Source organism: Aptenodytes forsteri, unplaced genomic scaffold (genome assembly GCF_000699145.1).
Source record: "Aptenodytes forsteri isolate BGI_AS27 unplaced genomic scaffold, ASM69914v1 Scaffold15, whole genome shotgun sequence".
NCBI lineage: Eukaryota > Metazoa > Chordata > Aves > Sphenisciformes > Spheniscidae > Aptenodytes > Aptenodytes forsteri.
This window is the reverse complement of record NW_008795129.1, coordinates 12794256-12821518: the sequence shown is the minus strand read 5'-3', so window position 1 is coordinate 12821518 and position 27263 is coordinate 12794256. Positions and strand designations below refer to the sequence as shown.

At 37.6% G+C, this 27263-nt stretch overlaps 1 protein-coding gene across 1 annotated transcript; it reads left to right on the top strand.

Moving 5' to 3' along the window:
* Window positions 1–1111: 1111 nt before the first annotated feature.
* On the top strand, window positions 1112–26913 carry PCGF6 (polycomb group ring finger 6). The gene is made up of 9 exons (XM_009277836.1): window positions 1112–1208; window positions 2640–2736; window positions 3334–3389; window positions 4183–4242; window positions 4861–4969; window positions 8883–8910; window positions 12172–12270; window positions 18696–18782; window positions 25252–26913. Exons 1-9 carry the CDS (start codon window positions 1112–1114, stop codon window positions 25306–25308), a joined length of 690 nt encoding a protein of 229 aa, XP_009276111.1. The 3' UTR covers window positions 25309–26913.
* Window positions 26914–27263: the final 350 nt, after the last annotated feature.

Sequence of the window (27263 nt, the reverse complement as noted above, 5' to 3'; positions counted from 1 at the left end):
CCCGCGGGCTCCAGCGCGGAGCAGGGTACCGCGGGGGCAGCTGTGAGATGAGGGCGGGGGTGCGAGCGTGAGGAGGGCACGAGGTGGAGGGGCGGACAGCCTGCCCTGCTGTGGGGAGGCTGCTGGGTGTGAAACGCAGCGTCTTCAGGTGAGGCCTGGCGTCTGCAGAAGTCCGGTTTTCAGGCAGGTCCTGTAAGCAGCGGACTTCAACTTACATGCTTTTGGGGACTTCTGAAAACTTCCAGGTGCGAATCTGGACCGCTGTTTAGGCAATGTAAGCCGTATGGTAATAGGCTTTTTATTATTACTCAAGTTCATTTTATCTGTCTCATTTAAATGAAGCCCTTACAGACTCTTGGCATAACTGTGAGGGTGGTAAACGGTGGCATGTGGGCGAAATGAATGGTGTCATTGAGGGAAAGAAAGCCCCTTAGTCTGGCTTTGAGACTAGAGGAAACGGAACGTAAGAATCTAATGTGTCACCTTTCTCAGACAGATCTCGGATCACTGCTATAGAAGAAATCTGTTCTTTTTTGAAATAGTAGACTTCTGACAGGAAAATTGTTGTGAAACTACTGGTGTGCATTCCTGGCAAATGTACTTCATAACCAGAATTCAGAGCAGTGAAATTGCAGTCTTTGCTTCAATATGTATTTGTATAATCCCTAACTGTGTGTAGAAACAAGAGATGGCACTAGTTTTATATCTTGATTGGGGGCCCCAACATGCTTGCTGAGCATTTTCAAATAATGATATTATTTGCTACCAGTATCCACTTCAGGCTTGCTGATTATTTGTTATTCCATTAAAGAGTTTATCCAAAAGAACTTTTCCCAAAAGGGTTGTTTATAGTTTGCTTTTCAGGTACGATTCATGAAACAAATTGGATTGCCATTCACAAAAAGGTCAATTCAGAAGACTAGATGGAAGTCTTTAGAAAAGAGCTGTATATGAGGAATGATTGACCTCTTAGGAAGACCCATTTCTGTAACATGTTGATCCAGATTTTTTTCATGGTTTAAGGCTGTGATATTTTGGAAGCTGCAATCAGGAAATTTCATGGCTTAGCCTGTATATTCAAACTCTTGCAAACTGTCTTTGTTTGTAGCGTATGATAAACCTCGCAGAGTTGACCCCTTACATCCTGTGTTCCATCTGCAAAGGTTACTTTATTGATGCTACAACTATTACAGAATGTCTGCACACCTGTAAGTATCAGTATTGTCATTCTGAGAGTTTAGTTGCAAATTCAAACAAAAATTAGCTGTTGAGATGTTCTGGCTTCACAAAGATAATTCTCTGTTTGATGTGAATGTGTGTTGTGTTTATTCTGTTCCTTAAGGAAAATACATTTGTGGATATTTTAAGCATCAGAAAATCATGAAATCAGTCAATCATGAAGTCAGTTTAGTTGCCCAGGTTAAGAGGGAAGAAGATGTAGGGAAAGATAAAGCCCAAGGAAAAAAAAACCAGAGCTACTACATACTTTTTTTTTTAAGTAGGCTCTAGGAATTCGAGTATATAACTGAGAAAAGAAAGTTGGGCGGCTCTGCTCATAATGGACTAGAGAGTTTCCTAAACTGTTGCTGATATGAACTTGTAAGTTCACAAAACTCAGTAAGTGGCTGTGTAGAAATACCAGTTCAGATACAGAAACAGTTATATGCACCCGTGGAACAGTTAGTCTATAGCCTGACGAATAGAAATGGATGGATAATAAAAAACTGGTTTCAATGTTCTTGTCTTGTTATTTTTCCCCTCAGTCCTTGTGTTACGTTAACCGTTTTTCCATTGCTAACAGCACTATTTTCTCTCAAAGCTAATAAAACCCTTTCTGTGAAGCTGACCCTTTCTGTGAAGCTGACTCTGTCAGCCACACCCACATTCCCACCTGAATCCAAGAATCTCAACTTCCTAGTCCTTCCAGCTGCTAACACTATAGAGAGGGAAATCTCTTTTTTCTTTTTTTCTTTTTTAATGGGGCACTGCTTACTAGCTTGATTATACCATGTAATATTCAGTGCAGGTTGTAGTTTAGGAAAATGCACAGCTGTTAGTAAGGACAGCATAATGTTGCATGTGCAACTGTGGTGATCTCTTAGAAGTTTCCTGGTAAATGTTGTGGAAAAGTTTGATGTGTTCAGGCTGATACAGAGCTGATTCGATAGCAAGTTGTTTATTCTAGATGTTTCCACTCATTAGCTTTCCTTCCAAATTTTTAAAGTACATGTAAAATACAATGAAAATGGCAGAATTATAATTTCTTACCTTGGTTTTTCTACTGAAACTGCTTGTAGGGTGCTTTTCAGCAAACCTCTTGTCTGCAGCAGTCAGTATTCTGTTGTCTTAGCTCTACTCTTGTTCTGGGTAACAGAATTACAACATTGAACACCTACTGTTGCATCAGTTGGATTAGGATTTTTTATAGGAATAATAATCCTAATTGAATATTCAAGAATGTTGTACCCTGTACCAGAGAGCTGCTGTTTACTTGAGTTTTAAAGTTGAAAAACTTGCTTCGTTTTGTTTCTGACAAATTTTATTTGAGCAGTCTGGGTGTAATTGCTCCTCTTGCTTAAACAGATAGTATTGTATAATGGACATGTGACTATTATGGGGTTTCTTTTCTTTCTTTACAGTTTGTAAAAGCTGCATAGTGAGACACTTCTATTATAGCAACAGATGTCCAAAATGCAACATCGTTGTACATCAGACACAGCCCCTTTATAATATCAGGTAATAAGTTCATGTCATTTTTATAGGTATAATTTTTTTTCAAGTTTCACTGCTTGCTTTTAAATGTTTTGTTTTACAGACTTGTAGTGCTTTCCTGCTTCAAATGACAGAACAGTTACAAGAAAAGCATTGTATTCTTTGTTTATGTAAGCTTCATCTCAATAGTGAGACAAAACAAGAAATTGAGTATTTTTATCTAGTTTGTATCCCTTTCTAGGGTTTCTTACCCCCCACCCTGGGTATTTTTATGCATTTGCTCAGTGTTACAGGTGATATGAGATCTTAACTATTTGCTTTGATTTCCTTTTAGACAAGGCTTTGTTGGCGTGGTGTACTTATTAATTCTGACAATTGAGTTTTAGTTTCTCAAACTGTTCATGAATTCTTGAAGGGTGGTGCTTTTAACTTTACATGGCTTCCTCTGTTGGAGCTCTGCTGTCAGGACACAAATTTAGGCAGATACGGAGTTGCTGCTCTGTCACCCTTCTCTTTATGTACGTCATATTTCAACAGTGTATTTGGCATCTCTGTTACAATTTAATGAAAACCATTCTGTATTGCACCAAAGATGCTTTCATTTTTTTTTCTCTTTAATAGACTGGACCGGCAACTGCAAGACATCGTCTATAAATTGGTTGTCAATTTGGAGGAAAGTAAGTCCCTATATTTTATTACTATCTAGAGATTGAAAAGACTGAACAGAAAACAGAGTAATTCAAAGCCCCGTTTCTACTCTGGGCTCCTTAAAATAGTTTTGTAATGTTTGGTTATAAATCTTAATGGATTAGCTGTGCCAACTGGCATCTTTCTGGCTGCTAAATGCTATTATGGGTAGCGGTATGTACCCTATCTCATGAAACACAGGTGTCACTGTATCCAGATAAACATCCAGATAATATTTCATAGTCATGCCTCATATTTTTGTGTAAGTACAGAAAATATAATTCCAACCGAATAAGCTCACTTGCCTCAGTTGAAATAAAGTTGCTAAGACTGATTCTCTCAAATGCTTTTATTTTTTCCTCACTGACACATACATTTTTCTGATTTTAGGTGTGTTCACTGTCACATGTCATTTACCTTGAACTTGGGAAACCAATGAATCTGCACAGTCCACCTGGGTGGACTGGGTGAAATATACACATCTAGTGGATATATACGGACTATAGATGGTATAAAAATAGTCATGAAAGCCAGAAGGATACTAGGTTTTGCAGCTATTTCAGTATGATTTATGGCCAGTTTCTTTGATTTCTTTCCAGTTTTTACTGACAAACTCGTAGTCTGGGTATCTTAAGTGCCCCAGCCTCGTATGGAATGCTAGTGATGGTGAAGGTCTGTAGGAACTTGGAAAGTTTTTACTGTTCTGCCCATTTGAAACTGTATGGATATTCTCAGCATCTGAAATAACATTCCAGTCTGTTCTGTATTGTGGGTTTTTTTCAGGAGAGAAAAAACAAATGCATGACTTCTATAAAGAAAGAGGATTAGAAGTGCCCAAACCAGGTGAGCTGTAATCACTTTAAAGGACACTGTTAAGGAAATATTTACTATACCTTTTATTCTTAAGGACTTTCCTTGAAATATTAGCTCTCAACTGAAGAAGATATGTAGTATTGGAAGTATGGAATTCTTGGTTGTCTGATAACTGTGATTTGTCACAGTTCTCAAATTACAAAAATAGAAGATGGATCTGGCAGCACTTAAACTGAGATCGTGGTTGGATTTTTTTTAAACAGATTATATTTTGCCTACAACCAGGAAGTATATATAAAACGTGCATTAATTTTATTTTCTGGCCCTTACTAAATAATAGACATTACAAAGGAGTAAAAATAAGAACTTCAAAGTCTGTTGACAAATGAGGGATTATTCTAATTATTTTTCGTATTACTATGAAACAAACAGCTCTTTGGAGAGGTGCCACGCTGAAAGCTAATAAAATGCTGGTTCAGATACACAGCATGAAATGTATAAAGAGCTGATTTAGTCGTAAAAAAAATAGGGTGAATTGCACGGGCTCTTTTTCCTTATGAGCTCATCTGTTTTGCTTGGCGCATGTTAGTGTCTTATGCTGCTTTTATTTCAAGTCGTGTTTGCATTTTGGCTATTTGAATATTTTAGCTGTCCCACAGCCAGTTCCAGTGAGCAGAGGAAGACCTCGAAAAGTTCTGGGCTCTGTGTTCCGGATCCCACCAGAACTTGACATCTCCATACTTCTGGAGTTCATTGGGTGAGTTGTGCGCAAATCTAAGACTAAGTGGCTGATGTGAGGGTGCTGCTTGTGTGTGTTGAACTGTTACTGGCTCTTAGTTTTCATTGAATGAGCATTTCCTCCATTTCAAATAGCAATGGGGAGCTGGTTTTAACTTACAGTGCAATAGTGACAGCCAACTATGCATAGCTAGATGATGCAGATAATTAAATGCGTAAGGTGTCTTCCTATGAAAATAGCTTCCTAAAAAGTGTAGTTTTAAAACTTGCATGTGTTTATTTTATTTTTAACAAAGTAGTGTAGTCTCAGTAAACTGAATGATGAGATACCTGTCTCTTACACTTCCTTAGTCCCTGTAGGTGGCAGTATCATTAATGCTGACTATGTCAGGACTTGCTCATGTAACTTGGGGACTGCAACCACAACCTGGGCAGCAAGAGTAGTGTTCCTCTAAATGTTATAGGTGGGGGGTAATAACGTGGTCTACTATTAAGTTTTCCTGACAGTTTCCCAGACTTTAATGAATTATGCTGAAGCTTTTGTATCAGGAATCACTTTTAGCCATGGATTGTGGGGGGGAATCTAGCCCAAACACTTGAGTTGTTTTCAGGAACACAAGAGAGAAATTGTATATGCAGATTTATATGTTAGTGATTGGGAGAGGGTAATTGAGAAAGGATTGAAAGCTGTAACTACTCTGCTAACACCACACAGTGCAGAACCTCAATTCGGGGCGGGGGGAAGTGGCTTGAGTCTTGTGCAACTCTTACCCCTCTACCCAGATCGTGCCTGCTTTTGGCCTGACTTTGAACAAAATGTTCAGAGAACTACAATATGTAATCATAGCAAACTTACAGAAATTATGTAAAATCAAGCCCTCAGAAATTGGGAAATTCTAGCAGCAAAGCATACCATCTTGATTCAACCTCACTCGTTGTAGACATCATGTCCTAGTCTTTTTATATGTTATGTCCACTGTGTCTCACTTTATTCAGAGTACAGAACAGATTTCCTCCATGGGTAAATTTTGGTCAGGTAGGTGGTGGTGTGTGGTTTTTTGTTTTGTTGGCTTTATTTTTGTGTTGCCCATCATGTGGCATCTTAATTTCTTTAAATGGATAAGGAGTGGGACTGCAGGAAGAAAAGAGAAGGTCTTAGAGCTAAACCTCTAGGGAGCAATGCCTGACTGCGCTATAGAATGTCCTTGTGAATCCACATACCTGACATAATTTCAGTGTTCATTTTCTTTATGCCTGACTTGCAGAAGTGCTGAATGCTCACAAGCACAACTGAAAGCAGTGGGAGTCATGACTAAAACTGTAGTATCAAGTGTTCTGCAGACCAACCCAATCTTGGCTGTCCCAAATTGGGCACTTGCAGTTCTTGGTTACCTTTCAACAGTCTGTCTCAGGTTCCTCTTTTTAAACAAGGTATTATACTGCCATTCTGCTGAGTAGGATGGTATGGAAATACATTCGTGTGTTGAAGAAATGAGACCGAGGAAGTTAATGCTTTTGCATTAAGAGCAGGTTTGTTATAAGTAAAGCCAAGAGCCATGTGTTGAACAGGAAAGGAAAGCAAAGGCATTATATAGTGTATTGTACACTCGAAACTTAATTTAAATATAGTTTTTAATTGTACTTAAAAGGCTTTTTTCCCTTTAATGAATGTGGTATAAAACATGTGATGTAATTAGTACAGGGTCCCAGTGACCTGGTGCTCAGGCATGCTTTTTACCCCATTGGGTAAACCATCATTAAATGGATAAATACAGACATAAGGTAAAATTCCTTGACTAAAATCTCAGTAGAAAAGAGTAAATATAATGCTATTTACCCTACATTTATGTTGGGTTAGGAATGTTAGGAAAATATGCAGTTATTTTATTGCCTCAGCTGTGGCTGTATCTCATTACATTAGCATCTAGGTAGGAGTTTGAAGGATGCTCATTCTGGGACCCGTGATGGGTACCAGCCACTGCTGTGCTGGCCCGGCAGGTGGCAGAGGGAGCATATGGAGTGAAGGGGCATAGGAGCATGCTTTTATACCAACAGCCCTGCGTCTTTCTCAATGATAATTTCACAGTAAAATTACTTTAAAAACGGGAATTAGACTTTAGTTCCAAGGATGTCCCTTTCAGGTTGGAACACTTGGTGACTCTATAGGAAAGCTTCCTTAGGTTGTCTTGACTGCAGGATTAGATACAGTTTGAACTCATTGTAGTGAAAGTACTTTGGTTTAGGTCTCCACTGTGAAAGTCTCCTGGTTACCAACCGCGCCCCACCCCCCCACCCCCCATGATTCTCAGCAGGTACGTCTTTCTTTTTTCAGAGCAAGATGAAGATGTCAGGCAACGTAGACCTCAAAACTAGTAAACATGTATCTGCCTGTCTGTGAAACAAAATGACTTTTGAATCTGTGTTGTCGTATTTGTTTTTCTGGTAGTTCTATTTCAAGCTTCCATTCTAGTGTTGGCAGCAAAGCAGGTAATACTGTGCAAATACCATCTATACTATGTGAAATTGTCCACTGTGTTTTTGTTACTTATATGGAGGGAAGCACAGAATGTTTCTAACAAAAAAAGGATGATGGCTTAACAGCATCTACTTTACAATTTTTTAGTGACTCTTTTAACCCTTGATCTTCTTTTATACTTTATATGTTTGAGGGTTAATATGTTTTCCCCTTCAAAGGTCAAAATCAAAGAGCTTTTCTTGGTGATGAGAGATTAAGAAAGCTCTTTGGATTAAGAAAATTTAGAGTAGATTGGACCAGGTAGCAGAAATTGTTACTTTGAAAGTCTGACTGTCTATATTGTGTCTTTAGAGTATATTATCTAGTCTCCTGTGGCTGTGAGACTGTATCAAAGAAAATGACAGCTGTAGTGGAAAAGCTTTTCTATGTTTGTTTCTTAGTAACTTTAAATTTCATTTCAGTGGCAGAATTTGATGATAGTTTTACTTCACTCTGTCTGACAGCTGGTACATATTTAGAGGTGGAGATACTCAGTTACAGTAACTTGAAGTGCCATGCTAATGTGTGGTCTGCACAAACATTAAAAATACGTTTGATTGCTATATCAAATGGGTCAGTAGAAGTGTAGTCGACTTACAGTGATTTTTGATTTTTGCCCTCTCCAGGGCAATGAAATACTGCATTTATTTCCTCTCTCATGTGTCCATACTTGCTAATGCAATGCAAGAATAGTGAAATGTCATGAATTGGGCCTAATTAATTGAGAAATTTATACATTGCGCTACAAGATGGAGGTGTGAAGTATAGATCATCAGTAGTAGATCACATGCTCAGACTGTGCAAATCAATGAACCTCTGGTGAAGCCAGCTGGGAATTTGGTCATTTGCCACCTTTGTGTGTATTTCACCTTCCAGAGAAACTCCTGCTGCTTTCCTGAGTTCCTAGATAGCGTTAGCATTAATCCTGTGATGTAAATAGTCTAGAAGGCCAACAACTGGCCCAGAAAGCCTCTTCAGTTGGGCATATTCTGTCAGCAACTTCTTAGATACTGTCTGTTAAAGTTCCAAATATCAAGGATGATGAAGTGTGGATGTTTAAGCAGCATTAATATTACAACCTTTTCCTATGAAAATGAATGTTATGTTATGTTTAAAAATGGCTTTAGGCTGTGTTGGTTTTTTTCCATTTCATGTAGACAAACCTTAGTCATAAATAGCTGAATTCACAAGAAAAACGGAGTACCAAATAAAGGGTAGGAGGAAAAGATATATAAATTCAGTCTAATATTATTTCATGTATTAGAGTTTAATGAAAGGAATAGCCTGATTCGGAAAATAAGCTTGATATGCCAGACTACTAAATCAGTAAGTCACTATTATAATAAAGAGCTTGAGGGTGTTAATAAGTGTTAACCTTAGCAATACTGATTGTGTTTACTCTTCTCTTGTTTTTCAGAGCTAACGAAGGCACAGGGAATTTTAAGGTGCAGATGTGATTTGAATTTTTATCTTACGATTTACTTCAGAAACATGTATAACCTGAATGTATTTAATGTAGTTTGTTTTTCTTACACTGAGTGCAGCCTGAACTTTGATCAGCGTAGTAGTAATCAACCTTGGATTACAGAATACTTTCAAACCTATTATTGTATAGCATCACAGAATGGGAAAAGAATGCTTCTGTGGCTACGTAATTAAAGTTTTGGTGGGAGAATGGGAATGATAGTGATGAAGTTTCACCTAGGTGATTCTAGATTGTTATTCTTGCATCTCTCTCCAAAAGATGCACTACTATAGCTTTTATTGGAATCCTAAACAAAGGTGTAGACGTTGTCTAAAATACTGTTTTTTGAAGAAGATTCTCTAATTGTAGTGGAAAGCTTGCATAGGTTATTCAGAGGAAGCATAGCCTGCGGTATAAAAATAGTATAATAAATTGCTATGTGCTTAAACGTATAACAAAAAAAATACACAAACTGTCTAGACAGCACAATACGCTTCCTTAGCCAGCAGAAAGCTTGTTCTTTTCTCTATCCCTTCACTAACAATGTTTGTTGTCTGAACGGTGGTTGTTCTGCTAAACAGGAAATAGTGTTCCTGATCCTTGCTAAAGAATATGGCTCTTCTTCCATTACAGATCTTCTTACTGAGCTGCTTCAGTACAAATTCACAGAGGAACTGCACATTGTTTGCTGCCTTCATGGTTTCATATGCTGTAGTTAGAGATGCTCAGTGTGTCATTCCACTATTTTGGCTAAACATTTAGAAAACAAGACTATTCAAGGGCAAGAAGGAGATTTAATTTAAAATTACTCAGTATATGTTGCATTTAATCTTTCATTGTATTGGAATTGTAGGACTCAAAAGATTGAATGGCACAGAGTAATACAATATAAGAGACACCTAAGTGGTACAGTTAGCAGGAAAATTTTACTGTTGAAGAATTTGAGAAAAAAGTGTGTTAGTAACTTAAATATGCATTGTCCTGATTGTACCATTTTACTAATTTCCTTCATGTTTTCAGCTGAGTTGATTTCTAATCAATGTATTTTCAGGCACAAATCTGAACTGTTAGATTTGATTGCAGTTATTCATACTATTTTTAATAGTAATTACATTTGTTACGGCAGAGCTTAGGAGGCAATTTCAAACTTTCAAATACAGAAATAAGAATTTTCACAAAGAGTTGAAATGTGAGTGTAGTTTCATAAAACAAAATTAATCTGTAGAACGGAGGCAATGTTCCTGAAAATGTCTGCAGTCAATTTTCTTCATCTGTTACACCCCCACGCCTACCCAGCATTTTTTCTTCTTTTTACCCTTATATTTCACACTATTTTTTTCATCTTCTTGCCCTTGTATCACCTCCCATCCTTCCTGTCTCATATTTGCACTTCTTTCTGCTTTGTTTTTTATCCTGTTTATTTTGGGCCACACAAGAATGACTGTAGGGCAGTTCAACCATTTTATTAACTTATGTGTTGTAATATTGAAATTTGTGTCAACACTTATTTCCTCTGAAACATGCCATTCCAATGCGAGTAGTTTTGCCTTTTAAAAAAGATACTTGGCTCAAACACCATTAAGGAGTGCTTATGATTCAGAAAAAGGATTTTTTTTTTTGTGTAAGTGTTTTTTGGGGTTGTGTTTTTTCCCTTTTAAGCCATAAATATTCCTGCTCACTTCAACATCCTCAGAACACTAGAGTTAAAGATGAAAGGCTGCCCATCGTTACTCACAGTGAATAGTTCTGTGCTGCAAATAATCCTGTTATCCATAGACTAAAGTGCCACTCAGCTTATGTGCATATTTAGACTTCTATATCATCTATGGGAGTTCTACGAAATATCACATCTTTTAACTGGTATTTTTCTACAACATTTTCAAATTCCTTGCTGTATGCTAACCCCCTGCTTCACTCTATCTCTTCTTCCTTTCTATCCTTATTTTCTTCACTACGCTTTATATCTTCATGCTTTTTTATTCCACTTCATGACCAAGAGGTTTACTCATCAACCTTCCAAATCCTCTTTCATATCCACTTTTCACAAAACATACCCTGATCGATTTTTAGCGTTGCTCTGTCCTCAATTACTTGTTCATCTGTCTTATTTTTCTGCACTAGATGTTACCTTTTTTTTTAAGTGGGAATGTGGGGGAGAGAACAGGTTACAAGGTCCGTGGCCATAAACTGTGATTTATACATGCAGCAAGCATAAATTCAGTATCATCAAGCTTGCAGCAGCATGGTTCCCTAGATCAGGTCTGACTGTCATTTCTAGCTCTTGTACATGAATAAATCAAACTATTGTTCCAAAACCACAGTTATCATGGATACGTATTTAAATTCATGATTGAATTCAAGGGTAGTCCATGACCCTCTGACCCTTCTTTCAAATTGAAAGAATATGATGAACCTGGATAGTAAATCACAGCTGTTCAGACATCAACATAAAAATCCAATTAATTGACACGAAAGGTAATCCATTTATCACACTGAATGCAGTTATCTGCTCTGCCTTTGTGCCTCTTTGCTTAGCCGCCCATATCACCAGTCAGCCGTTTAAAATTTTATCCGTAGAAGAGAAACCCATTAAAATTTTTGAGGCTGGCATAACAAATGTCTTGTCGTTGCAGTCCTTGCTGTGAAAGTATTTAGAAATGATAAAAAAATATTTCAGACCAGTCTTGCCCTTGTGTTCTGCATAGTAGTATATTTTAATTGATTCTGGAATTTCATGGACTATTAAGTTGATTCCAGCCCAAGCCATAATACTTCTAGAATGCTAAAAGACTTAAACCATGTCATTTTATAATGCAAGGAGCTTAGTTATCTGAATCATGTTTGGTACAGAAGCCTGATAAGGAAACTTTAGGAAATAGTTCATGTGCTTCTGATGAGTAAATGCTTGTGGGGGGAAAAGTTCTTAAAATGCTGTGTAATACTAATTTCTGTGCAGAATTAACAGCAAATATCATTCTCCAGTACTTAATAGTGAAATAGGACTGAAGTCAGTAGTTGGTTATTTTTAAAGGTTGTTTTAAACAGCAGGAAGTTTGAACCTGGAGTCTTAATACATATTTAGTCCTTTCCCTATGAGGTAATCTGGAAGTAGAGCAGGGAAGGGTCCAAAAATTTAAGCTGTCACCCTCTGTTACTGGGTTTTCAACTTGGGTTTGGGGTTTACGAGGGATGATTGCTGAAAATGTACATTGTCTTAAAATCTTATGTTTATTCTTTGCAGCCTTTGGAAAAGAAGTTTGTGCGTGTTTCAGGGGAGGCAACAATTGGACATGTGGAGAAATTCCTCAGAAGAAAAATGGATCTGGACCCTACTTGTCAGGTATGCCACTTGTAGAGGCACTTACAAGTTCACTGTGATCAATGTAACGCCTTCGCTTCAGGCAGAACATTTGCATTGTTTATTAGAGTCTAGAAGTAATGTTAGGGTTTTTTTAATGCAGCAAGGAGGAAAGAATGAAACGTTTGAAATGTTGTGATCTGCAATCAATGTAGCGCCTTCGCTTCAGGCAGAACATTTGCATTGTTTATTAGAGTCTAGAAGTAATGTTAAGGGTTTTTTTAATGCAGCAAGCATTAAAGAATGAAATGTTTGAAATGTTGTGATCTGCGAGGAACGACTCTCCCAACTCATTTGCAATGTTTACATTTTCATTATAATACTTGATTATTTGTATAGAGTTTCTGAAGGGCCATGTAAGATTTCAGCAGATGAAATTCAAAACCAAAAGATACTGCTGTTTCAAAGATAAAACTGAGTATGTAGACAGGAAAGTGTGTGAGTGTGGGAGGATATGAAGGCAGACACAGGTAGGAGCTGAATAACAGTAAAACTTAACTGAAGCAAACAAGGGCTAAGAAAGAATGATACTGTGGATGGATGTGTTGAAATGAAAGAGATGAATGCAAATGTAGGCACGTGCCTCCAAATAAGAATTCAAAGGAGCAGAATATGGTACAAAATAATTTAACTTACTATTTCTCAATCATTTTGATAGGAATTGCATGTCAAAACCAGTTTTCAATTCTTCAATATATTTCAGCAACCATTCAGTTGAGAAGGTGCAGGAGTTCCATAATGTGTAAATGATTCTTAAAGCTGTCAGTTATTGGTAAATCAAGCTGATACTGATGTGAATAGGCAAATGGTTGAAGTTAGGTACTGGCTTTGGAGTTAAGGCTGTGTTTTCATGCAGCAGGTAACTATCTGAGACAATACAGCATGACTGTGTGCCTCAGTAATGAGTATTTATTCATGCCACTTAGCTTTTCAGTGGTGACAATCAGATATGAATTATTCATCATTCTGAGGAAGTAATGTATTTTCATTTGCTGGTTTCCTCTCAGTGAGAGTCTCTGTAGCTTTTAGGTCATGGTGACTTGATACTCTGAACAAATAAAAGTATCCTCAAAATGAGACTAGAGAAACTTCTTGCATTAATTGAGTTGTTTATTTGAGGGGAAGGAATTGGGGTTTTTTGTTTGTGTTTTCTTTAGTACATCAGAATCTCAATTTTCAGGAACACTGAGCATCTGTAATGGAAACTGCAGTTACCCATCTTTCAAAATCAAGCTAGGCCTGTGTGTTGGATGTCTTTCAGATTTTGCAGTCTCGAGATCATCTAATAGAGATAACTTGAGAATTTTTCCCCCGTTAGTTACTTTCTGCTTGGACTTCACCAGACAGGATATGATCCAGTGTTACTGGGTAAATGTTACTGTGTCTCAAAAGCTGATGATTTCATAGACTTCCTTTCTCAAGATGTTGTTTGATGCTGACCCAGTCACTTTTACCTCTGCTAGTATCCAGTTTGCCATTCTAGAGTAAGGCACAATCATTGGCTAGTTCTAATCTCTTGGTCTCTTCTGTGCAAGCCCTGCCTTCTGGAGGAAATGTTAAACCTACTTTCTTCTACAGTCAGATCCTTTGGCTGCTTTTTTTCCCCCCTCTTAACTGCTTTGCTCCCATTTTTTTTCAGTGAGTGTTTTTTTTGGTCACTGGAAACTTGTAGTTGATTTTCATGCCACAAATCATGACTGATTTCTTGAAGATATTCAGGCTTATTTTTAGAACACTAGGGAATTAGGGAAATGAAGCAGAAAGTATTTTTCCTATCCTGATTGAGCATTTCTTTGTCACATGGGGACTTAAGAGTAAAGGAGTGTATGTACTAAGCTGTTGCCTTCTCATTGTAGTATGCAGAACTGAAGCTGATGTTTTGTTGGTAAACATGCAGAAAGCAAAAGAGATGTCAGATATGTCATTAAAGATTAATAAGCCTAATGAATCATGTCTTACTCCAACTTCCCAGGATGGCTAATAAAACAGAAACTGTAAAACAAAATTAAGGAGAACCTGAATATAAATTAGCACAGGCAGAAGAATTTAGGGAAATAAGTTGTAAACCGTATGTGCAGAGAATATAAATGTAGAGGGTGCTTGGCTGCTTTTTTAGTTTGCTGTAGAAATTTGGAAGAGAGTTGAGGACTGCAGTGGTTCATTTCCTGTAGGCTTCCCCAAAGTATGTTAAAGAAGAAATAGATACTAACTTAGGACGACAAGCTTTTCTTTTTAATATTAATTCTTTAGTCTTGATTTCTAACTCTCTCCAGTTCTTCATTACCTAAATTAATAGATTTTTATATAAATTGTCATGAGTTTGATGCACTCAACTTGGGACTAGAGTCTAAGAACTAGATTCCCTTAGGAAGCTAGGAGATTTCTTTTCAGAAACACACGTTTCAGGCACTATTGAGCTAAAGTGCACTACATTCACAGTATTTTTTTCCCCACATTTATCTACAGAAAACACTGCCACAGTGTTTAACTGTGCCTTACCTGGAACTTGAAAAGAGTTGACTGTAAGGAGGGAACAGTCTTTCCTCCTTTCTCTCCTCCATATATCAATCGCATCCTTGGTTTCCTTGTTGAAACTTCCAGTAAGGATGCTAGGTGTGGTTATTTTGTGAATGCAATCAGTTCCTACTGAATATCAGCTTAGTTTGACAGTCTGCAAAAGTATTATTCGAGAATGTTTTACTTGTTCCCTGTTAGAGCTGATTTGGTGACCAAGTGATAGAAAGTATGTTACCCATTCTCCTGAACTACTGATTGTACTTAGACCTCTTTGACTTAATTTGTTTGTGTGGAATATTAGCTAGTTTGCCCTTCTTCATTGACCTGCGCAAGTGGGTTGGATTGAGGTTAATGAAAATGTGAAATAAGCCATCTGACTTGTGTGACATTATATATAAAAGTCTAAAAAGCAGTTTTGAAGCCACTGCCTTTGTTCTCTTTTCCTAGTCTGAGGCCTCAAATTATTTTCAGACTTCTGTATTTGAGTTTGCAAATGGATTGTGATTCAAATTTCCTAGTTTATCTGAAAGGTTAAGGCTTCATTTATTTTTATCTATCACTTTGGCTGACAGACTGTAGTTTACTCTTTCTGGTGCTTTGTTTTGATCTCTATGCTTTGGGCAACGATTAATTTTCTGAATGTGTCTATATATATTTCTAATTACAAGGTCTCTCGAATATTCTTGCTGAAATTTATGGGGGGGGTTGTGAAAATAATTTTTGAGCAACTGTAATTGGTAGTAAGAGCTAAGTAGGTATCATTTAATTTGAGCTAAATACAGGCTGTGGTGTTTGGAATCCGTTAGATACTTGGCTTTGACATCTGATGCACATCTGTATAGTTTGTGTTCAGCTGAAGAGTGGGGAGAAAATGAGAAGTTTTCTTTAAAGTGTTACTTCCTTTGAGGTCCATCTTGCAGCAGCATTATCCCTTCTTGCCATTCATTCTGTAAGGACAAGAGAGACTGCTGAAAGACTTGGGGCTCGGCTGGTCTGAATGCATTAATGTAGCCTATGGAATAGAAATGTTCCATAATCAGATGTGCGTTCCTGAGAGCGTGTGTAAACTGCAGCCTGGGGAAAGATTGGAAGAAAGTCTGTGCTCGTACAGTGTAGTTGTTGATGCAGTTTCTTTGTGCCAGTCTTAGACCTTGGAATAGAAGTATCTGGTACCCTTGAAAAGTAAATAGCAACTAGAGGAAATGGAAAGCTTTGCCAGCTTTTTGAATAACTAGCCCAAATATTCATGTCAATCTCTAAAACTGTGTTTTCCTTGTCCTTCCCTGGATAGTATGGGTTGGCATAGAAACTATGGATTGAGGTCTACTGCTTTCTGGGCCAAATTCCCCCTTGGGATGAATCTTATGTGGGATGTCCCTTACATGAAAGTCTTCCATTTTTATCTCTGTCTTACTTGGTGAGTATTAATTTGTAATTGTCTGTTATCGTGGCTTTTAGAGAAACAGCTCTAATAGCAAACACGCCACCTAAAGAAAATAAATGGCATAATGGAAAGGCTACTTTAATAAGAATTTTAACAGAAGTGACTGAGTATTCAGCAGCTACACCTTCATGTTTCCTTTCAGCAAAACGTCAAACCATATTTACTGCTGTCTCACTAGCTATCAGTACTAGCTGGCTTCAATTTTACCAGTCGGTTGAAATTGTAGTAAATTCATAGCACTTGTGTTGCTGGTGACTCTTTTGTAATGGAATATATTAATTCCTGTATGGCACAAGGATTCCTCTGAGACACATTTTGCAACTGATTTTCACGCTGAACTGGTATTTTTTTTCATTGTATGTTTTATTCTCTTGTCCTTATAGAATGAATCCTAGCATAACAATTTGCAGGCAGAAATTCAGGCTTTGGTGCTGGAATGAGGAGATTAGGCATTTGGTATTCAGAGCACTCTAACGTGGTAAATGTGAAAAACTCTTCCCAATTTATTAGAAAACACTGTATCTTTGATGACTACCATTTGAAACTGGAGCAGCAGGATCAACAGTGGGACATTTTCAAACAAGCATTCTGGTTCTATTTTGAAAGATTGTCAGCAGTTGTCACTGTGTCTGTTTGCATCGTTTATTGGGCAAATAGATTAGATTTTCTGTTTCTGTAGAATATATAAAATGTGTATGTATATATGCTTCAGTGGGAGCAGGATTGAGTTTTCAGTGCCTTATAGTATAAAAATTAGAAAAGTAAAATTATAAAGCAGAAGTAATTAAACTCCATATATCACTGGAAAGCAAAGCAGACATGTCTGTCTTCCTGCAGTAATAACTGTAGAGGCTAGAATGCATAGGAAACAGCAGAAATAGCTGTAACCAGCTTTCAAAAAGAAAAATAAATATATTTCTTCCAGGTTCTGTGTTAAATACATCAAATGGTGATGTTAAATGTATACACGTGTGCATATACATGGATCAATATCTAATCAATATTTAATGTTATGTCCAGATTAGTTTTTACTTGCTGGTTTCCTCCTAGAAGCTAAAAGCAGAAGTAATATTAAGCAGTTTACATCTTCTGCACATTAAGATTCAACCTAACGTGAACGGAGTATTCTACATCGTTCTCATATTATACAGATGAAGTGAAGTAAATTAGCCCTTTTTGAGCCCCTAAGGAGTAGAATTCCCACATTCCTGATTCTCAGAACAATGCGGTCTGCCAGCATGAGGCATAAATCTTCCTAAATCTTTTCATGAAGAACAAGAGAGAGGTAGTGGGTCAGCACGCAGAAGAGCATAAATCCAAGGGAACTGAATAGCTGAAGCACAGAGTGCGTCCTATAGTGGAAAGTGACCATATAAGAGAATACGTAATGATACTGCAGTATGCTCCCTGACTACTGCAGTGGCAGAGCTTAAACGGTTTCCTTGCAGAAAGCTGTGGGACAGCTCATTGTCAATGCTCTTTAACTTTAATTTTGAGGTTTCGTCATTGTTACTTGCAGATGAGAGCCCTCTCATTTCCATATCTAGAAATTGCTCATAAGGAAACTGTAACCAAGCTGCAGTTGAGAGAGAAACAGTGCTGTGTTAGCTGCTCTAATTTGGAATGTTAGAGACTGGATTTACATTATGCACAGTAAATTCATAGTAACTTTTCATAAAGAAGCTTATTTTTCATAATAGTCAAGGCAAGGAATTCAGAATATCTCATTATGATTTCTTTTTTTTTTTCCCAAAAAATTACTGTTTTTGTGGGCAGTTACTTAACAAAAGTGCCTCCTCCAGAATTGCAGACATCATTGACATAGTTCAGCTGCAGTAGAGGACATTGCTTAGAATTGCTGAGTATGCCCTTCACTTGCCTCACAGAAGTATTGATTGCATTTTGAAGAAGGACTGTGTGAAGTAATTGCTGACAGTGGCATACAGTGAGCTGTTCTTTTCTATTAAAACACTTCTTCCAAACAGTCGTATTAAGCAGACTTATTCATGTTTTCTCACTCAAGATAAGAATGAGGCTAGCAATGGCTCATTTTCTGTCAGTGACACAACCAACTTGCCCTCTTTTGCAACTGATAAATGACTCGATGTTTGTGGGATCGTTTTAATACATGATCTGAATTTCCATTAAATTCATCACAGTTGTTACTAAACAGCTTTTTTTCAGCAGACGCACCAAACTGGGAGTGAAACAGTAAACTGTCCTCTCTGTTCCAGCAGTGAGCCCCACATCAGGGGCGTGGGTGGGAGGCATTAGGGCAGTGCAAAAGTGCTATGCATGCTAAATACATTTGGACAACAAAGGTAAAGATAGCTTTAGTGTCTAACATGCTAGAATTGAACTCTTCTAATCATATTTAAAGGGCTTAGATACTGTTTTGCTAATCCAAAGGTAGGTTGAACTTCACCATGTTTGTGTTCTTTCACAGGTAGACATAATATGTGGTGATCACCTGCTAGAACACTACCAGACACTGAGGGAAATTCGTCAAGCCATAGGAGAGAGTGCAGTACAGGTACGTGTGGCAGCTGGGGCTTTGTGCCGGCTTTTCTGTTTTAAAATAGAAGACTTTCTTAAGCTATCAGGTAGCACCAACCTGTCTGAAGAAGTCACTTAGAAAATCTCGCCAGCTTATGCAAAATGTTTTTTATATTTTAAGTAGAGTTGAGAAGTATACCGTGGGCTAAGAGTGTTCTTGATGGTTTGATGATGTTCTGGATATGATGTTTTTGTGGGTGTGTTTTTTCTATTCTGAAAAAAGTTGCTATCTTATCAGTGATAAATTATACCAGCCTTTCTTTCAATTAACATTCCTTGTCTTCCTCCCTGGTGATTGCATCTCTGCAAGAAATCAAAGGACTGAAGCATACCAAATAAGGCTAGCCTTGTGACTGGGTCAGGGGAGTGAACTTGCTCATAAAAGCACAAACCAAAGATACAGAGTAATGAATGCAATTAATATGCTTGATGCATATTATACCGGTCCTGATCACAGCATGAGTGTATAGCCAACTATTTCTTGTTGATAACTTACTGTCTTAAGTGCTGCTGGCTCTGCAAATAGGAATGCTAGTGTTGGCAGACATTAAAAATCTTTGAGGCTTGTGGTGTGTACAGTTTCTGCAGTCAAAGGGAATAAATGCCATACTTGATGTCTTAGCTGTTTATATAATAGCATGAAGAAAAAATGAAAATGTAACCTAACCCGCTTTGGGAGCAGGGGATAGAAACCAGGAGGAAGCGGCACTGGTAACAAATTTGCTTCTGATGTAATGAGTTCATTGTAAGTAAATAGAGCAATCAACACATAGAGATGGAAGTGCCCTCTACTAAAAGCTTCAGTAAATAGCAGGGGGATGATTTATTTCTCAGTCCAGGGGTATAGTCAAATGTACATGCTTTTAGACTTCATCTTAGCACAAAAGCTTTTCGTGTATGAAAAATGCTCTTGGGGAAGCCATTTTAAGGAAAACTGCATTGGTTTCATTTCTTGTCAGAATTGGGTCTGCCTGATTGATGTTTAGTGGCTAAGTACCAGTCAGCAGCTCCAGAAAGAGAACAGTTGTCTCTGGATACATTCTCCAGTGATGTTTCAAGTCTCGTTATTACAAAATCAGTATGCTAGTGATGAATTCTTGCAAGCCTGCTCTCTTGGGCAAACAAACACAAAAAGGTCTTTGCTTTTTGTGAAGTCTTGTGCTTTCATAGTCACTTTTGGCAGGGAATTTGAAAAATCAGGTTCATCTTTAATTTTTCTTCATTTTGTTACAAAACCTCTTAGGATGCCAAATAGTTACAGTAGGAATGTAAATAAATAAATCGCTGCAAATAAACGATAGTTGCTTCTTTTTTGATATTGAAATAATTGTGACATTTTCATGTTTTATAGTCTCACATTATATAATTTTGTAGAAATCAAGAGGATGCATTTCTAAGATTAAAAAAAATTGAAAATGCTTTTAGATAATTAGCCAGAAAAAGAAGATGAATGGGTCAAGTCTAAAAATGGTAAGGGTTGTTTCTTTTTCACCAAGGCCTAAAATTCGATGAGGGGCATAATTGTCCAGGCCCAGTGAGACTACAACTACAAAGGAACATTTGATGGATTTTACATTAAGCTCCAAGGGCATCTTGTGCCATCATAACCTTCCAGCCTTTCCAAACCAGTGCTGGAGCTTGGAATGCCCCTAACAGCTCTCACTAGGATGCTGAAACTCTCTTCAAAACTGCTGTTGTCATTTATCAGTTTCTGAGGTTCGTTGTAGATGCTTCATGCTAAGAAAATGGCTTCAGTAGCTACTTATGCAATACAAAGTCATTTAAAGGAATAAACATTTGGGTTTTTTTAGATGAGTACAGTCACTGTTAGAGGAGAAAAATAACTGCTCTTCTGAATCGCATTTTTCACTTGCAAGTTCATTCATGTCACCAGTTATTCTTTTTGCTGAGAAAAGTGATTTAAAAAATGCAGATAAGTTTCTCTTTGCCAGAGGCATTAATTTTAACATGCATTCTTTGGCAGCATTTACATTGGAAGTTTCTTCCAATACAATGCAGCATAACATATGTTATGTGTGATTTATTTTTCTGGGCAATAATCACTGTAATTTTTTAGGGGCTTTTACTCCTCCTGAATGGTTCTTAAATGCTCAAGATTGTTTTGTGAAGATTTTGGGTGTTGGGGATTTTTTTCCTACTGAGTATCATCGTGTAGTGATGCCTTAGAGCCTTGGTAAATTAGTCTCCTGTAGGTGCAAGCTAGCAGGGTTTTAGCTGTTCTGAGTAACTATGTGCCTTTCCAGCAAGTGTGGGAAGATCAAGTGTGATCTAATGGTAAAATATTCCTGATACTGGCCTCGTAGTAACCTGTTTGGGTTGTTTTAATTGGAGTAAATAGGTAACTAATTTTAGTGGTTGAATGTAGTTGATAGAAGGATAAAAAAAAAACAGGAATAAATCTTGCTTAATCTTGTAGATCTCAAGATTTTTAACATTTCTGAAATTGGGTGGTTGGTTGAATCTTTCTAATTAGCTGGAAATAGGATTTCTAACTCTGTTTAGGGCAAAACCATAAAAAATTTGCTGCACAGAATTTATATAAAAAGCAGCAACTTTGCTTAATTTTTAAAACAGTGTAAAACTTGTGGAATTTACTGCAAGGAGAGATCGAAGACAGTGATAGAAATTTTTAAAAGGCTCAATTTTGTTACCGAGCATTGAGATCTGCCTGTAATTAAGAGTTTGATCAAGTAGCTGAGGAAGGAAGCTTGGTTATTAACTATATGGGAATATAATTTCTTCCCTGTATTACCTTTCTCCCCTCTGCTGCACAAATGCAACATGATCCAAGCTGCTAGTTATTTTCACTTCTCTGAAACTGGCCTCCTCAGAGCTCTGCATCACTGATGGATATAATGAGCTCACACATGGGAGAAGCTAAAAAGAGTAGCTTCCTTTATGTCCCTGGCCCTTGGCACAGAGGTCTTGCAGATTATAATGCTCTCTTTGTAACTCTCACCTTTTTGTAACCCAATGCCATTGCATTTTTTTGGTCTCTCCTGAGCTAGGCCATAAGAGCTGTGATCTAATTTAATTACTGTGACCCTCTAGCACACGTCTGCTATGGAAGTGTTTTACTCTCTGCTGTGAGGATATTGAATTTGGAAAGTGGAGGCACTTCTTGTTGCTACTGCTCTTAAAACATCAAAAGGTGTATATACTATGGTGTTTCTGTCTGTTAGCTCCACTCTAAAGTTTATAGCTGGGTGTAACAAGTGGGATCCTTTCCATTTTTTTTTTTTTAGGTCAGGTTCACAAATGTGTGGCAAAGAACAGTGGAGAGTTTTGCTGTAAGAAGGGATCATATTTTATTTTGCTTTTCTTTTGGGCATGTCCGAGTTAGCCTGATTTGGGATTTGTAATAAGCAGTGAGAGCTCATTCTCTGTTTGGATTTCCTTTTAAGAACAGTATCTAGAGAAAGCAGCTGAAAATATATAGAAATGTATAATACTTAAAAAGTGAGTAATTGCAGAGTAAGCAGTGCTGGTACTGGGTTAACTCTCAGCTTCTCTTTGTACAGAAGGAATTGCAGTGGGTTTGGCTTTGGTTTAATAGGGGTATTTCCTGTGTAGATAGATTATTTCTTTAAATGTCCTACTGCCAAATGTACCATTTGAAGACTCATTCATCAAAGAATACATTGCAGCATTTTCTTCTTGTACAGATACTGCTTTCCTTTAAGAAACTCTTGCCATAGAGGAAAAACTGGTTTTGACCACAGTTCTCCAAAAAAGGAAGCTTGAATGTGTCTTATTTTCTCTGTTGAAGTAGCTAACAGGCACAAGGAGTAAGTATACCTTTGTGAAGGTGTAACAACATACTGTGTGCCAAGAGGTTCATAAGTAACTTTATAGTACCTGTTCTACCTAACAAGAAGTGAGGACAATCAGGATCCTATCTTCATATTGCAACACAGTCATCCCACTTTATGCTAGGCACTGAATAAGTGAGTTAAAGCTCCTGTCTCCTCCTGTATCCTTTTAGCAGTTAGCAATGGATTTCTGGTTGTTAACAGGATGAGATGATGAAGGAAATTTAGTGAGCTGGCACTAATAACACAGGAATAAAATATGGGGGTTTTTTTTTTTTTTTTCATTCCTGTCCATTGAAGTTAAGGTTGATTGGCATCTACTCTACACTAGGCCTTCATTTGTCATCGTAAGCATCCTTTAAACGAAAGTGAAGCTGCGTGAGACTCACGGAGCGCATTTGCTGTTGTTCTGAAGCTGTTTGTATCACCTGTAGCTGTAGAGTTAGGGAACATGTATATTTGCTGTAGCCTGAACACAGTCTCTCCTATAGGTGTTTTAATGTGCTGTCCTTTTTTCTCAGCATGACCCTTCTGGTTGGTTTTGATGGTTCTTATAAAAGAATACTTTGATCCGCTTTTCTCAGTGCCTGCATTTTAATCCCTTTTATCATATCTTCAGTCCTGATCTTATGACTGATATCACCATGTCCAGTGATGCAAAGCATCTGGATTTGATTTCCCTTAGATTTGACTTGCGGATGCCAGAAGTTTGTAGATTCAAAAGCAACAGACCAAGTTCATAGAAGAAAAGTCATCAGAAGACACTTGATACAAAGTTACTTTGACTTAGGGCTCAGGAACTTCCTGAGAAAGGCTTTTGAAATTGGAAAATTATATAGGGAGGTAGCATACTTGCCCTTTTCATGTGTTTTTATCTAGGCTTTCACCATGGGGCTGGAGCCCTTTGGTCTGCCCTGGTATGACCATTCTTAGGACCTTACATTTTTAAGGTTAGTTTTTGTTTTTGTTTTTTTTTTTAATTGGCTCCTTTTTTGGTGCCCTCTTTTCCTGACTTAGAATATTAATCGTGTCTTTAAGTAAATGACAAAATCTGTAGCCAGAAGCAGAGTTTCAGGTCTCACTAAATGAGCATGTTGGCCAAATTGATTAAAGTATTGCTGTTGCAGACCTGTTCTCCTTCGTTATCAACCTGTTTTCTTTCACCATCACATTTGAAAATTCCAATAGCTCTTCCACTTTTTTTTTTCCCTTGAAAATAACATACTGCACTTCCCACAAAGTTAAAGAAACTAATGGTAGAAGAGAGAGTAAAAATAATTATATACAGCAGCAATTAGGGTGGTTTTCTGCTGAAAGAGCTTCATGGCACTAGAGGCAAAACAAGGCTATTTTTCTAATAAGAGGTCATCTTCCAGACAGAACATAGAGGTGTTGATAGGCACCGTCTGAAAAGAATTCCCAAAGGAAGAAAAAGAGCATGTCACGGAGGCATGGAGAAGCACATTCTGTCCTCTTGAGTCTGTGAGATCAATTTCTTAATCTTAAATTTCCTCCAATGCAAAATGGCTCAGAGACTTTTTTTATGAGTAGTTGAGGCTACACCAACCAGTCAAAAGCATTTTTACATAGATAATAAATTATTGTTTAAAAAAATACATATTCTTCCAAAACACTGTGTTTAGACTAATACAGTATTTTCTACTGTTACTGTATTATAATACATAACCTGTAAAGTGGTGACAGTCTTGTTACTTTTTTTTTTGTCATTAACTTTTTAATTAAAGTTGGGGGTTTTATGTGCTAGTATACCCCCTCACATGGAACTGCGTAACTGCTCTGGAACTTACGTTATCTTAGGTCCCGTATGTTAATAGACAAAAACATCAGAAGCAAAATATGGTAGAAGTTCTAACATGTCAGTTGTGATTAATGCAGTTCTCTCTTCAAAAGAAAACTTTTATTAAAGCCTGTCCATATAAATAGGTCTAATGCAACAATCCAGATTCCCAGTGGATCAATGGTGGAAGCAGACTAAGTGCTAGACCTTTCACCAGCTGTGTGTGAATTAAGTGACATAAGTAAGACTAATGAGTCAGGAAGTGTCCTGTTTCACAGGTGAAAGGTTTTTTTTTATTATGTGGAGCAGCCTCAGAAGAGGAGAAACATGACTTAGTAAGCTAATAGTTTGGGGGGGGGGGGTTTTTATCCCTTGTATTCATTACTTAATAAATGTGTAGTAGTAGTCCGGGCTCTTCCAGTACAGCTTTTGGCAGCACCTTCTAGAACTACTTAATTGATCACTTTTTGTTTCTGCCCCACAGTATCATGTGGAAAGCAGTATGAGTTGTAAACGAGAGCCTATTGTATGAAGATGAGCTAATTCCATTATAACTTTAAAATAAAAGCAAAGTACCAGATTTTACCTTTTTTTTTTAACATGCTTCTCCATCTCAAAGAGGAGAGGGGAATATAATTATTTGCCTTGATATTTCAAAACTTGTATTTGCCATATGGAAGTGACATGGTATAAAATGGTGAGTGAGGTTGAAGCTGAGGTTCTGCCACGCAGTGACTGTCGTACCAGGCGGTGACGGAAATGCCTCATGGAGAAGGTGAAGCAGTATGATGATGCTGTTTCTTTCTCTTCTCTAGGATGGTTTACTTGTACTGCACTATGGCCTGGTAGTATCTCCGCTAACTGTAACTTAACGATTGCTAGAATACCAGAAGGCAAAAGTATCCGAGTCATCAAGCTTCTTCACTGCTGTTTTTCACCAAAGAAGGCCATCGTATCTCCTGTGACAGGAAGCAAGTAAAAGGAACCACCACTAACTGCTGTATGCTTGTAATTTAATGTCTGACTTTACCACTGTAAAAAATTACAGCTTCTGTAAGTACAGCTATAGATGTTGCTATGCTTTGTGTTACAAATTACTGTCTTCAGATTTCACTCAGCTCAGGGAATTTAAATGCTCAGAGTAGCTGCATTTTTTTACTTTCTAAAACCACAAGATCTCACGGGGTGAACAGCCTTTTTTTTCCTCTAAGCTATGAGATATTGCTTACTTTCTAAGTGTCTAGCTAGAACAGTGCTCTCAGGGATGATCTTCAGTGGGCGGTATAACTTATTCTGGGGAGGAGACAGTCATTTGCCTAAAACAAAAGTGTACTGTGATCATCTGTCTTTGGATGTGATTTGAGGAGAGGAAGGGAACTTTAGAAATGCAGACCAAAATGGGTAGAAAATGACACATCATAAGCATTGTTTTTTGAGAAGTAGCATTAAATTTAGTTGTTTTTCTTGAAGAAAAACAATTTTGTTTGCACTGGAAATATATTTGCTGGTAGTTTGGCTTATACCAAATGGTGGATCATGCATCTCTAGTCTTAATGGAGATGAGCTGGCTGTAAGCCGGTTAAACTATGCATGAAAAAAAAAAAAGTAGCACCTCTTTCTACCTGCTTGCTGTATGTAAAATAATCACTGTCAGCCTGACTCTGCTGTCATGTAAAATCTGTCAACTGACTTGACTGGCAGGAGCATAAATCCTTTCACTTTAGCACATATCTTTCTAGCAGCAGTGAAAATGGTAGCTTTTTCCACTCTTTCTAATGTGTATTAATTAGCGCATTGTAGTGGAGACCGGGGTTGAGTAATGTAATACTTGCCTGTTACTACCAGATTCACAGAGGACATTAGGTAACTTTAATTTTAACATATTGAATAGTAGGTTTTGTGACAACTGTAATACTTCAAATTCTGTTCGGTTTAAGATTTCCATGGTTTCTTGCGCAGCATTAAGGACCAGAGCTTTGCGTGTTGTGGTCTCACTGCATACGAGGTCATCAATGTGGGGATTCATGAAAGCTACCGTTATGCTCCAGGCTCCCTCCCCTCCCTAGAGTCAGTGAAGGGAAAGGGAGGAGATTCCTTTGTAAAGCGTTTCAGAGCGCCTAAGTTAGCTCAAATGCACTTGCTCGCTGTCAACCTAAGAGGACTGGCATCCTTTGTCTAAAGAAAGCTTTCATGAATCCTTCCTCAGGTCTTTACAATAAACGTTCCGTTTTGTCTGTGAAGATGACACCGTAAGAAAAAAGTCTTGTTTGAAGTCATTCTTGTGATGCTTCTAAAAAAATGTAACAAAAACATTTCTAGCTACAAATTCCTATTTTACCTTTAAAGTTTGTATAAAAGTAGTGTTTAAAATGCAGCAGAAAATGAGATTATTTTGTAAACACTTTGTGAGTTGTGTTGATAAGAGATTATATATTATAACAGTAAAATAAACTTTATTTTAGCCAATTTAAAATTGAGCTCTCGTATTTCCATGCCATGCTCCCTATGTCAGCCTCAAAATTATAGCAGTAGATATTGAAACTGCTGGATGTGCTCTGGGGTTATTAGAATGACAAATTTCAATTAGGAGGTTGGATGGTGAAGGGTAGTTTAATACCGGAATCTCCACTGGAGCTAACTGCAGCATTTTCAGCTGGAGTAACATGGAATTTCTGGGACTCTCATTTTAATGAGGATTTTAGTGAGAAGTAGCTCAGTCAAGATGATTTTTTCAACACAGATACAGGAGAAATAATCCTGTGTGGTTACAGAACCCCTTTTTTCCTCAATATGTACATGTTTTTGTCAAAGCCACCTCTAGATTTTT